The 13,395-nt window shown below is 37.3% G+C and overlaps 1 protein-coding gene across 1 annotated transcript; it reads left to right on the top strand.

The window, feature by feature from the left end:
• The first annotated feature begins 5,050 nt into the window (after positions 1-5,050).
• Positions 5,051-10,892, top strand: LOC117321056 (tetratricopeptide repeat protein 38-like). Its single transcript, XM_033875537.1, has 4 exons — positions 5,051-5,684; positions 8,611-8,688; positions 9,172-9,253; positions 10,717-10,892. Exons 1-4 carry the CDS (start codon positions 5,658-5,660, stop codon positions 10,890-10,892), a joined length of 363 nt encoding a protein of 120 aa, XP_033731428.1. The 5' UTR covers positions 5,051-5,657.
• Positions 10,893-13,395: the final 2,503 nt, after the last annotated feature.

Genomic DNA, 13,395 nt, shown 5'->3' with positions numbered 1-13,395 from the left:
TCAGGATTATAAGGGGGAGTGTAGTATCAGGATTAAGCAGGATTAAGAGGGAAGTGTAGTATCGGGATTATAAGAGGGAAGTGTAGTATCGGGACTATAAGGGGAAGTGTAGTATCAGGATTATAAGGGGGAAGTGTAGTATCAGGATTATAAGGGGGAGTGTAATATCAGGATTATAAGGGGAGTGTAGTATCAGGATTATAAGGGGAAGTGTAGTATCAGGATTATAAGGGGGAGTGTAATATCGGGATTATAAGGGGGAAGTGTAGTATCTGGATTATAAAGGGGAGTGTAGTATCAGGATTATAAGGGGGAAGTGTAGTATCTGGATTATAAGGGGGGAAGTGTAGTATCAGGATTATAAGGGGAAGTGAAATATCGGGATTATAAGGGGGAAGTGTAATATCGGGATTATAAGGGGGAGGGGTGGGGGTGGGGTGTAGTATCAGGATTATAAGGGGAAGTGTAGTATCAGGATTATAAGGGAAAAGTGTAGTTTTAGGATTATAAGGGAAAAGTGTAGTATCAGGATTATTAGGGGGAAGTGTAGTATCGTGATTATAAGGGCAAGTGTAGTATCAGGATTATAAGGGGGAAGTGTAGTATCAGGATTATAAGGGGGAAGTGTAGTATCAGGATTATAAGGGGAAAGTGTAGTATCGGGACTATAAGGGGGAAGTGTAGTATCAGGATTATAAGGGGAAGTGTATTATCAGGATTATAAGGGGAAGTGTAGTATCAGGATTATAAGGGGGAAGTTAGTATCAGGATTATAAGGAGGAAGTGTAGTATCAGGATTAAAAGGGGGAAGTGTAGTATCAGGATTATCAGAGGGAAGTGTAGTATCAGGATTATAAGGGGAAGTGTAGTATCAGGATTATAAGGGAAAAGTGTAGTTTTAGGATTATAAGGGAAAAGTGTAGTATCAGGATTATTAGGGGGAAGTGTAGTATCGTGATTATAAGGGCAAGTGTAGTATCAGGATTATAAGGGGGAAGTGTAGTATCAGGATTATAAGGGGGAAGTGTAGTATCAGGATTATAAGGGGAAAGTGTAGTATCGGGACTATAAGGGGGAAGTGTAGTATCAGGATTATAAGGGGAAGTGTATTATCAGGATTATAAGGGGAAGTGTAGTATCAGGATTATAAGGGGGAAGTTAGTATCAGGATTATAAGGAGGAAGTGTAGTATCAGGATTAAAAGGGGGAAGTGTAGTATCAGGATTATCAGAGGGAAGTGTAGTATCAGGATTATAAGGGGAAGTGTAGTATCAGGATTATAAGGGGGAAGTGTAGTATCGGGATTATAAGGGTAAGTGTAGTATCAGGATTATAAGGGAGAAGTGTAGTATCAGGATTATAAGGGGAAGTGTAGTGTCGGGATTATAAGGGGGAGTGTAGTATCAGGATTATAAGGGGAAGTGTAGTATCAGGATTATAAGGGGGAAGTGTAATATCGGGATTATAAGGGGAAGTGTAGTATCAGGATTATAAGGGGAAGTGTAGTATCAGGATTATAAGGGGGAAGTGTAATATCGGGATTATAAGGGGAAGTGTAGTATCAGGATTATAAGGGGGAAGTGTAGTATCAGGATTATAAGGGGAAGTGTAGTATCAGGATTATAAGGGGGAGTGTAGTATCAGGATTATAAGGGGGAAGTGTAGTATCAGGATTATCAGGGGGAAGTGTAGTATCAGGATTATAAGGGGGAAGTGTAGTATCAGGATTATAAGGGGGAAGTGTAGTATCAGGATTATAAGGGGGAAGTGTAGTATCGGGATTATAAGGGGGAGTGTAGTATCAGGATTATAAGGGGGAGTGTAGTATCAGGATTATAAGGGGGAAGTGTAGTATCAGGATTATAAGGGAATGTAGTATCAGGATTATAAGGGGAAGTGTAGTATCGGGATTATAAGGGGGAAGTGTAGTATCAGGATTATGATGGGAGTGTAGTATCAGGATTATAAGGGGGAGTGTAGTATCAGGATTATAAGGGGGAAGTGTAGTATCAGGATTATAAAGGGGAGTGTAATATCAGGATTGTAAGGGGGAAGTGTAGTATCAGGATTATAAAGGGGAGTGTAATATCAGGATTGTAAGGTGAGTGTAGTATCAGGATTATATGGGGAAGTGTAGTATCAGGATTATAAGGGGAAGTGTAGTATCAGGATTATAAGGGGGAAGTGTAGTATCAGGATTATAAGGAGAAGTGTAGTATCAGGATTATAAGGGGGAAGTGTAGTATCGGGATTATAAGGGTAAGTGTAGTATCAGGATTATAAGGGAGAAGTGTAGTATCAGGATTATAAGGGGAAGTGTAGTGTCGGGATTATAAGGGGGTGTGTAGTATCAGGATTATAAGGGGAAGTGTAGTATCAGGATTATAAGGGGGAAGTGTAATATCGGGATTATAAGGGGGAAGTGTAGTATCAGGATTATAAGGAGAAGTGTAGTATCAGGATTATAAGGGGGAAGTGTAATATCGGGATTATAAGGGGAAGTGTAGTATCAGGATTATAAGGGGAAGTGTAGTATCAGGATTATAAGGGGGAAGTGTAGTATCAGGATTATCAGGGGGAAGTGTAGTATCAGGATTATAAGGGGGAAGTGTAGTATCAGGATTATAAGGGGGAAGTGTAGTATCAGGATTATAAGGGGGAAGTGTAGTATCGGGATTATAAGGGTAAGTGTAGTATCAGGATTATAAGGGGGAGTGTAGTATCAGGATTATAAGGGGGAAGTGTAGTATCAGGATTATAAGGGAATGTAGTATCAGGATTATAAGGGGAAGTGTAGTATCGGGATTATAAGGGGGAAGTGTAGTATCAGGATTATGAGGGGAGTGTAGTATCAGGATTATAAGGGGGAGTGTAGTATCAGGATTATAAGGGGGAAGTGTAGTATCAGGATTATAAAGGGGAGTGTAATATCAGGATTGTAAGGTGAGTGTAGTATCAGGATTATATGGGTAAGTGTAGTACCAGGATTATAAGGGGGTGTGTAATATCGGGATTATAAGGGGGAAGTGTAGTATCTGGATTATAAGGGGAAGTGTAGTATCAGGATTATTAGGGGGAGTGTAGTATCAGGATTATAAGGGGGAGTGTAGTATCAGGATTATAAGGGGGAAGTGTAGTATCTGGATTATTAGGGGGAAGTGTAGTATCAGGATTATAAGGGGGAGTGTAGTATCAGGATTATAAGGGGGAAGTGTAGTATCTGGATTATAAGGGGGAAGTGTAATATCAGGATTATAAGGGGACGTGTAGTATCAGGATTATAAGGGGGAAGTGTAATATCGGGATTATAAGGGGAAGTGTAGTATCAGGATTATAAGGGGGAAGTGTAATATCGGGATTATAAGGGGGAGTGTAGTATCAGGATTATAAGGGGGAAGTGTAGTATCTGGATTATTAGGGGGAAGTGTAATATCAGGATTATAAGGGAAAGTGTAGTATCAGGATTATAAGGGGGAAGTGTAATATCGGGATTATAAGGGGGAAGTGTAGTATCAGGATTATAAGGGGGAAGTGTAATATCGGGATTATAAGGGGGAAGTGTAATATCGGGATTATAAGGGGGAGGGGTGGGGTGGGGTGGGGTGTAGTATCAGGATTATTAGGGGGAAGTGTAGTATCAGGATTATAAGGGGAAGTGTAATATCGGGATTATAAGGGGGAAGTGTAATATCTGGATTATAAGGGGGAGTGGTGGGGGTGGGGTGTAGTATCAGGATTATAAGGGGAAGTGTAGTATCAGGATTATAAGGGAAAAGTGTAGTATCAGGATTATAAGGGGAAGTGTAGTAACAGGATTATAAGGGGGAAGTGTAGTACCGGAATTATAAGGGGGAAGTGTAGTATCAGGATTATAAGGGGAAGTGTAATATCAGGATTATAAGGGGACGTGTAGTATCAGGATCATAAGGGGAAGTGTAATATCGGGATTATAAGGGGGAAACGTAGTATCTGGATTATAAGGGGGCGTGTAATATCAAAGTCATAAGGGGGAGTGTAATATCAGGATTATAAAGGGGAATTGTAATATCAGGATTATAAAGGGGAATTGTAATATCAGGATTATAAAGGGGAATTGTAATATCAGGATTATAAGAGGGAGTGTAATATCAAAGTTATAAGGGATTGTAATATCAGGATTATAAGGGGGAAGTGTTTTGTAAAATTATATGAATGTTAAACCAGTGCTCGTTTCGTCCGACGATGATGTATCTTTCCCTCTCTTTTTTGCTTTTTAGTTTTGTTTTGTTTTTGTGTTTTTGTTTTTGTTTTTGTTTTTGTTTTTTGATTTTCAATTACATTTAGATGTATATAAAAAAAAATCTGTAGTGATGAAGCATCAAAATAACTACTTGTTTGAATTATATTCAAGGAACCAGGAGTTATCTTCCCTTACATAGAATATCTCGTTTATGAAATTCGTCTTGCTCAGTTAATGAATAGGATTTTTAATTTTCTCCTGAAAACGGACGCTTTTCACATTTGTATGTTAATTATTTCTATTTTTTAATACCTTTAAAAAAAAGATCCTTAATAATGTAAAAGGGTGTCAAGATTTTAAGATATATTATGACATATAGTTTTATAAATATAGTGTTTTAGGAGAATTATGATTTGGTGATGTGATGCCTGCATTGTTAAGAATAATTCCTTATTCCTTAAAGCAATTAAAAATATCGAATACATTTTCATGTTCCTGTAGTAGTCTTTGAACTTCTCTGGGTTACCTTTGGCAATGGATTAGTGTTTCTGGTTCACTATTGCAACAGGTAACATCTGACTTGATTACATGGTTGCTTTAAACAGAAAACTGTTTAGGTGAAAGAGTCTGCCTTTGCCATGGCTGCCATTATATAAATTGACTGAGAATCCGCCTTATTCACCTGTCTCGCTCCATCAAACTTTCGCCTATTTCCAAAACTGAAAATAACTATTTCAGGTACCCTAACCCTAACCTCTAACCCCTAACCCTAACCTTTAACCCTAACCCTACTAACCCTAACATACAGTGGATGACTTTCTCAACAGTTCTATAAAAGTGACGGCAAAAAGTTTATAGATACTGAAACGGATTATGTTGAAAAGTATGTTTGGGAAAATTCAAATCCTTCAATATGAGACTCACAACTGATCAATCAGCCCTCGTACCGACCTTCCTTATCAGGTATCCGTATGGTTTTATATTCTTGGATATGAAGAATTATGTCCACGTGATTCATACATAAATGTACACAATCATCGTGTAACGTATCGTAGACAATTGATCGCAGGTAATTTATATAAAATGCCTGTGACATATGTTTATAGTTGTGTGCTGTTTCATTCCGGAGTGTCCACACACAAACATCTGTTATCTATACTCACGCCTCTCAAAAGCACGTGATTACGTGTATAAATACACATTTTTCAAGTATTTATTTGGATATTTAAAAGAAAATATTAAATTAATTTATTAAGGCATTGTTGAGAAATAAGCCTGTAGTCTTGGAACAGGGATTGCGTCGGGTTTCGGTGAGGCGTACGCATTTCACGAGGACCCACGATAGATATAACTTCCTGTATGTGTTGGAGTCACAAGGCCTACAGCCGTCTTCCGGAGATATATATGGATTAAACGTCTTGTCCGTACGAGTGCTACCATGTCGAAAAGCTGGCGTGACTGTAAGGTAATGTAGACTGTATCAAAGTGGTGGAACTGTTAATTATTGACTGTCCAGGTTTCGTTATAATACCAATGTTGACATTGACCCGCATGCTTTTCGATGGTCGACCCGACCAGGCCGGAAGGCGCTAAATGTCTGTGCAGTCATTGCAGTTGTACTGCACAGTCGTTTGTAGTTATAAAATGAATACAATGTAATTATGATAAATGTCTTATAGTGGCTGATACCTTGGATAGATCTTTATAAGATATTTCATTTGGGTTCCGTATCGAAGAGACGATGCCCTATAGTAAGCACTGTCTGTCCGTCCGTCCGTCCGTCCACCCACAAATTTAACTCCCAGCTTTATATTTGGTGTTTATTAACCGATTAACATGAAACTTGGTCAAGATGTTAAGCTCACAAAATGCACACTCAGCCAAAAACATCAAGGTCAAAGGTCAAGGTCATCAGGCTTAAATGTCAAGGTCAAATTAAGCATCTTTTCACTGATGTGGTGACATGATGAAGCAAAGTTATCCAGAATTAAACAAGGGGTCTACTGACCAAAGGTCAAGGGCATCGTGTCACAGGTCAAGATCAAAGGCCAAGGTCAAATTTTGTAGCTTTTTACTGATGAACATTTTGTTATGACATGATGAAGCAAAGTTGTTGAACATTAAAGAAGGAGTCTAATGAATGAAGATCACAGTTATTGGGTCAGAGGTCAAGGTCAAATTTTGTAGCTTTTCAATGATTAGCATTTTGTTATAACACTGAAGTAATGTTTGTTAGAATTACAAGGAGTCAACTGACCATACATGTAGGTCAAAGTCAAAGTTTGCATCTTTTCACTGAGGATTAATTTACTAAGACATGATGAAGCAAAGTTGTTCACAATTAAACAATGAATATACTGCACAAAGGCCAAGGTCATCAGGTCAGAAGTCAAGGTCATTGAGTCAAAGGAAAAACTCATATTTTGTAGCTTAATATTTTGTTGTGACACTATGAAGAAGTATTGGTTGGATTCAAACAAGCTTAAGGAGTCAACTGACCAAAGGTCATGGCCATAGGGTCAAAAGGTCAAGGTGAAATTGTGTACCTTTTCATTGATGGAATTTTTGTTTTGACACTAGGAAGCAATGTTGGTTGGACTTTAACAGAGTCAACTGACCAAAGGTCAAGGTCACTGGGTCAATTGTCAAGGTTAAATTTATATCCTTCAACTTATGAATATTTTATGATACTTTAAAGAAATGATGGTAAGAAATAAATGAGTCAACTGACTAAAGGTTAAGGTCACAGTGTCAAAGGTCAAGGTCAAATTTGATGAACATTTGTCTTGGCATGGTAAAGAATTACTCAAAGAGACAATTGACCAAAAGCACATATCATTGGGTCAGAGATTTAGGTCATGGGGTCAAAGTTCAGGGTCAATGTTTATACATTTTTACTGATTAACATTTTATAATGACATTATGAAGCAATGTTGGTTGTAATTAAACAAGTTCAAAGCGTCAGATATCAGGGTAAAATATTGTATCTTTTTACTGATACTTTTTGGAGCCCCATATCTTCTCACTGATGAACATTTTGTGATGCCATGAATGTTGGAAGCAAAGTTGTTCATAATTATAAAAGGAGTCCACTGACCAAAGGTCAAGGTCATTAGGCCAGAGGTCACTCAGGATCGCTTGGTTATAGATGAAGGTCAATGCCATGGTACGCCATCAGTCCGTCTGTCAGCATTTTCTTTAAATTGCTACTAGTCCTAAAAGATTAAATGGATTTTCACCAAATTTGGTCAGGAACATCCTTGGGGGAAGGGGAACAGAGTTTGTATACATTTTTACTCTGAACCCCCAGGGGCCTGAGGCCCCCCCCCCCCCCCCCCCCCCCCCCCCCCCCTATAGGGGAAATAGGGGTTAATCATTTAAATCACTACTAGTCATAGAGTTATGAATAAATTTGAACCAAATTTGGCTAGGAACATCCTTGGGGGAAGGGAGAAAGAGTTTATATATTATTGACTTTGACCCCTCAGGGGCCTGAGGGGCAGGGCCAAATATCGGAAATAGAGATTAGTCTTTAAATCAATACTAGTCATAAAGTTTTAAATGGATTTTAACCAAATTTGGTCAGAAACATCCTTAAGGGGAAGGGGAACTGAGCTTCTATAAATTTTTGCTCTGAACCACCAGGGGCCTGAGGGGCGGGGCCTGATAGGGAAAATAGGGGTTAATCCTTTAAATCGCTTCTAGTCATAAAGTTATCAGAATTTGAACCAAATTTGGTCAGGACCATCCTTGGGGGAAAGAGCTTGTATAAATATTGACTCTGACCCCTCAGGGGCCTGAGGGGTGGGGCCAAATAGGGGAAATAGAGATTAGTCTTGAAATCGCTACTGGTCAAAGTTCTAAATTGATTTTAACCAAATTTGGTCAAGAGCATCTTAGGGGGAAGGGGAAAAGAGTTTGTATAAATTTTTATTCTGACCCCCAGGGGCTGGAAGGGCCGGTCCAAGAGGGGGAAATTGAGGCAATTCCTTTAAATCCCTACTTGTCATAAAGTTATGAATTGATTTGAACCCAATTTAGTCAGAAGCATCCTTGGGGAAAGGGGGAAAATAATCCTTGAGGTCTTTCAGTCCCTTAGAGAGTCTGGACTTCGTTATTACTTTAAAGCAGTTGGGATCTCCACACTATAACCATTATATAGCATTGTTTGGGGTTGAATAATGAAGCTATGTATACATATTAAAGAATTGAACATGAACATTATTTTGACATGTGGTCAAATCCAACCAGGTGAGCGATAGAGGCCCCATGGGCCTCTTGTTAGTTTTTTATGCACACATATTATGCATGTAATATGTGTATATAGTATTGGAAGATCTGAGTGCGGTAAGGATTAGGAAGTTTGTATATGTTTCAACTTTTCCTTTTAGGCTTGGGTGGATTATGGAATCCCACTGACTACTACCAGCAATGAAGCAAGCAAGCTGTTTGATGCCTCTCTCACTCAGGTAAGGAGTAAATCCTTCAGACCGTTCCCTCCAACTGGTTAAAGTTTTGCCCCTTCCAACAAACCTACTACCCCAGGAATCCCTCAACATCCATGAACACTCCCCACCCCTACTCCACTGTGTCATCTGGGGCCGCGGTGGCCGAGTGGTTAAGGTGTCCCGACACTTTAACACTAGCACCACTGGGTTGCGAGTTCGAAACCTACGTGGGGCAGTTGCCAGGTACTGACCGTAGGCCGGTGGTTTTTCTCCGGGTACTCCGGCTTTCCTCCACCTCCAAAACCTGGCACGTCCTAAAATGACCCTGGCTGTTAATAGGACGTTAAACAAAAACAAACCAAACCAAACCAAACCACTGTGTCAGATACAACCCAAACAAGTAAAAATTCAAAATGAAAATCATAAACCCCTACCACCAACTGTCAACAGCCACCGTTCCTCCTCTAAGTTGAACGGAGCTAATAGATTGGTTTTTCCCTACAGTATGTCGGATGGTACAATGAGGAAAGTTTAGGAGGTCTGGAAGCCACGTGTGTAAAAACAGTTGAAGCAGACCCCAACTTTGGTTAGTATGATGTTATCAGTTTTAACAGTATGATATTATCAGTATTTACAGTATGATGTTATCAGTTTTAACAGTATGATATTAGAGTATTTACAGTATGATGTTATCAGTTTTAACAGTATGATGTTAGAGTATTTACAGTATGATGTTATCAGTTTTAACAGTATGATGTTAGAGTATTTACAGTAAGATGTTATCAGTTTTAACAGTATGATATTATCAGTATTTACAGTATGATATTATCAGTTTTAACTACAGTATGATATTATCAGTATTTACAGTATGATATTATCAGTATTAACAGTATGATATTATCAGTATTAACTACAGTATGATATTATCAGTATTTACAGTATGATATTATCAGTATTTACAGTATGATATTATCAGTTTTAACAGTATGATATTATCAGTATTTACAGTATGATGTTATCAGTTTTAACAGTATGATGTTAGAGTATTTACAGTATGATATTATCAGTTTTAACAGTATGATGTTAGAGTATTTACAGTATGATATTATCAGTTTTAACAGTATGATATTATCAGTATTTACAGTATGATGTTATCAGTTTTAACAGTATGATGTTAGAGTATTTACAGTATGATATTATCAGTTTTAACAGTATGATGTTAGAGTATTTACAGTATGATATTATCAGTTTTAACAGTATGATGTTAGAGTATTTACAGTATGATGTTATCAGTTTTAACAGTATGATGTTAGAGTATTTACAGTATGATATTATCAGTTTTAACTACAGTATGATATTATCAGTTTTAACAGTATGATGTTATCAGTTTTAACAGTATGATGTTATCAGTTTTAACAGTATGATATTATCAGTATTTACAGTATGATATTATCAGTATTTACAGTATGATATTATCAGTTTTAACAGTATGATATTATCAGTTTTAACTACAGTATGATATTATCAGTTTTAACAGTATGATATTATCAGTTTTAACAGTATGATATTATCAGTTTTAACAGTATGATATTATCAGTTTTAACAGTATGATATTATCAGTTTTAACAGTATGATATTATCAGTTTTAACAGTATGATATTATCAGATTTTACTCTTTCTTATCAACAGCTATAGCCTTTAATAAAAACAAATCAGTTGTAAATGGCATACTTCAATAATATCTTCATTCTGATTGTTCAGCTGTAAATCACAAACTACATAGGATCTGCAATTTATGCATGTGTAATATAAGTATATGACGACATTGACGAGTCTGGTCAAAGTTGTACATACTCATGCACAGTAGCTTGCTATCTGGATCAGTTTAATCATGTAGGTACATGTGGGTCAAAGGTTGATATAACGTTTTGTCTCTATCAGATGTTTATATAACAGGGATAAACATTAACTAGGATTCATTCTATTGACTTCAGTATTTAAGTTAGAAATACAAGGTTTTAAAATGTCTATTTTTTGTTGTTGTCATAGTGATGGGTCATGTGATTAAGAATGGTCTAGATGTTTTGGGGACTGGCCGGACCATCAGACTTGACCAAGAGTTTGACAAAGATATCAAAAGAATGGTCAGTCTGGCTGAGTCAAACGGTATCACTGACCGAGAAAGGAAACATGTAAATGCAGTCAGACTCTGGGCTGAAGGGTAAATATTTAATCTATCATAATCCAGTTATCTTAAAATCCATCCCCTACTAATCCAGTTCTCTTATAATCCACCCCTACTAATCCAGTTATCTTATAATCCACCCCCACTAATCTAGTTATCTTATAATCCACCCCTACTAATCCAGTAATCTTACAATCCACCCCCACTAATCCAGTTATCTTATAATCCATCCCCACTAATCCAGTTATCTTATAATCCACCCCCACTAATCCAGTTATCTTATAATCCACCCCCACTAATCGAGTTATCTTATAATCCATCCCCTACTAATCCAGTTATTTTATAATCCATCCCCTACTAATCCAGTTATCTTATAATCCATCCTCTACTAATCCAGTTATTTTATAATCCATCCCCTACTAATCCAGTTATCTTATAATCCATCCCCTACTAATCCAGTTATCTTATAATCCATCCTCTACTAATCCAGTTATTTTATAATCCATCCCCTACTAATCAAGTTATCTTATAATCCATCCCTACTAATCTAGTTATCTTATAATCCATCCCCCACTAATCCAGTTATCTTATAATCCATCCTCTAATAATCCAGTTGTCTTATAATCCATCCCCTACTAATCAAGTTATCTTATAATCCATCCCCCACTAATCCAGTTATCTTATAATCCATTCCCTACTAATCCAGTTATCGTATAATCCATCCCCTACTAATCCAGTTATCTTATAATCCATCCCCTACTAATCCAGTTATCTTATAATCCATCCTCTACTAATCCAGTTATCTTATAATCCATCCCTACTAATCTAGTTATCTTATAATCCATCCCCTACTAATACAGTTATCTTATAATCCATCCCTACTAATCCAGTTATCTTATAATCCATCCTCTACTAATCCAGTTACAGTGGAACTTCGTTAACTCGAACTCGGATAACTCGAATACCCCGCTTAACTCGAAGTACATCGCCGGTCCCGGCCGAATTTTCTCTTTATCTTAGTAAAAAAAACTCGGAAAATTCGAATTCGGATAACTCGAAAAACTCGGATAATACGAAGTAAAAATTTGGTCCCAACAATAAAAATCCTACTTGAAATGTTCGAATAACTCGAAGTATAATTTTCGTCGATCGGTGGCAAACGCCGACATTTTTTAAGAGCTAAATTCCGTTTGTAATACTGAACATATCGGCACTACTAACCTACATGCTATTATAAGTGTTTCATAAATTCATAAAAGAAATTGTCGGTTGAATCTTATAACAACAAGTCTTGGTGATAAAAAGTACTGCTTTACTTTCATCAGGTAATTTCCCAAGGCGGTCGCCGATATCAGTACACACAATTGTCAACAACTCATCTACCCGTTCGCTCAAGCGGAACTAATCTCTGACACCCCGGCTGATGTTTTTACAGGTGTAGAAATGACACAGTCACCGGCGCCTATTAAATCTTTAAACTGCTGAAACAATAGCGTAATTACTGCCGAGGTGTTCAGAGTACAACTGTAACGGTCAGTGCTGTCTATTAAATCGGATAAAACGCCAACTCAGTTACAGTAACATTTTATACGCACATGCGCAGCCCAACTTCCGGTGCTAATACACATGGAAATGGCGTGGTTTTCAATAAAAAGTAAATAGGCCGATCAAACAGTATTTTATATATGTCTAATAAAATGGTAATGGTTCTGTTACGTTTTGTATGCAATCTGTGTTAAACTTCAACGGTTATTTGTTTTGACATTAATAACTTGTTATTTTGTCGAATTCCGTTTTAATCGTTTACCTTTTGCAAACATGACTTGCACATCAGATCGTTATTGAAGTGACTAAGTGAAAGAAACTTTATCATGACTGTATATCGGCAAAACTACACCAAATTACAAGTGACATAACGAAACATTACATATCTATTTACATGTATTGACCAGTCTTCACACTAAACTGATGAGCGACAGAGCGAAGTTATAATGATTATATAATGTTGACAAATATTGACCAAACTTTTCACCAAAAACGATAACTCGCTTAATTCGAACACTCGGATAACTCGAAGTTTTTCCGTGGTCCCGTCGACTTCGAGTTAACGAAGTTCCACTGTATCTTATAATCCATCCTCCACTAATCCAGTTATCTTATAATCCATCCTCTACTAATCAAGTTATCTTATAATCCATCCCCTACTAATCCAGTTGTCTTATAATCCATCCCTACTAATCTAGTTATCTTATAATCCATCCCCTACTAATACAGTTATCTTATAATCCCTCCCCTACTAATCCAGTTATCTTATAATCCATCCCCTACTAATCCAGTTATCTTATAATCCATCCCCTATTACTCAAGTTATATTATAATCCATCCCCTACTAATCCAGAAACCTTACAATCCATCCCCTACTAATCCAGAAACCTTATAATCCATCCCCCACTAATCAAATTATCTTGCAATCCATGCCCTTTTAATCCAGAAACCTTATAATCCATCCCCACAAATCCTGTTTATCTTATAATGCCTATCCC

The sequence above is a fragment of the Pecten maximus genome, unplaced genomic scaffold (assembly GCF_902652985.1).
Source record: "Pecten maximus unplaced genomic scaffold, xPecMax1.1, whole genome shotgun sequence".
NCBI classification, from domain to species: domain Eukaryota; kingdom Metazoa; phylum Mollusca; class Bivalvia; order Pectinida; family Pectinidae; genus Pecten; species Pecten maximus.
The sequence above is the reverse complement of the archived record's forward strand: the minus strand, read 5'-3'. Positions and strand labels throughout refer to the sequence as shown.

Bases quoted from the DNA above. Each gene is read 5' to 3' on its own strand.
- LOC117321056 (XM_033875537.1), top strand. From the start codon at position 5,658: ATGTCGAAAAGCTGGCGTGACTGTAAG. The intron at 5,685-8,610 runs GTAATGTAGACT...TTTTCCTTTTAG, and splicing joins AAAGCTGGCGTGACTGTAAG to GCTTGGGTGGATTATGGAAT. The intron at 9,254-10,716 runs GTTAGTATGATG...TTGTTGTCATAG, and splicing joins TGAAGCAGACCCCAACTTTG to TGATGGGTCATGTGATTAAG.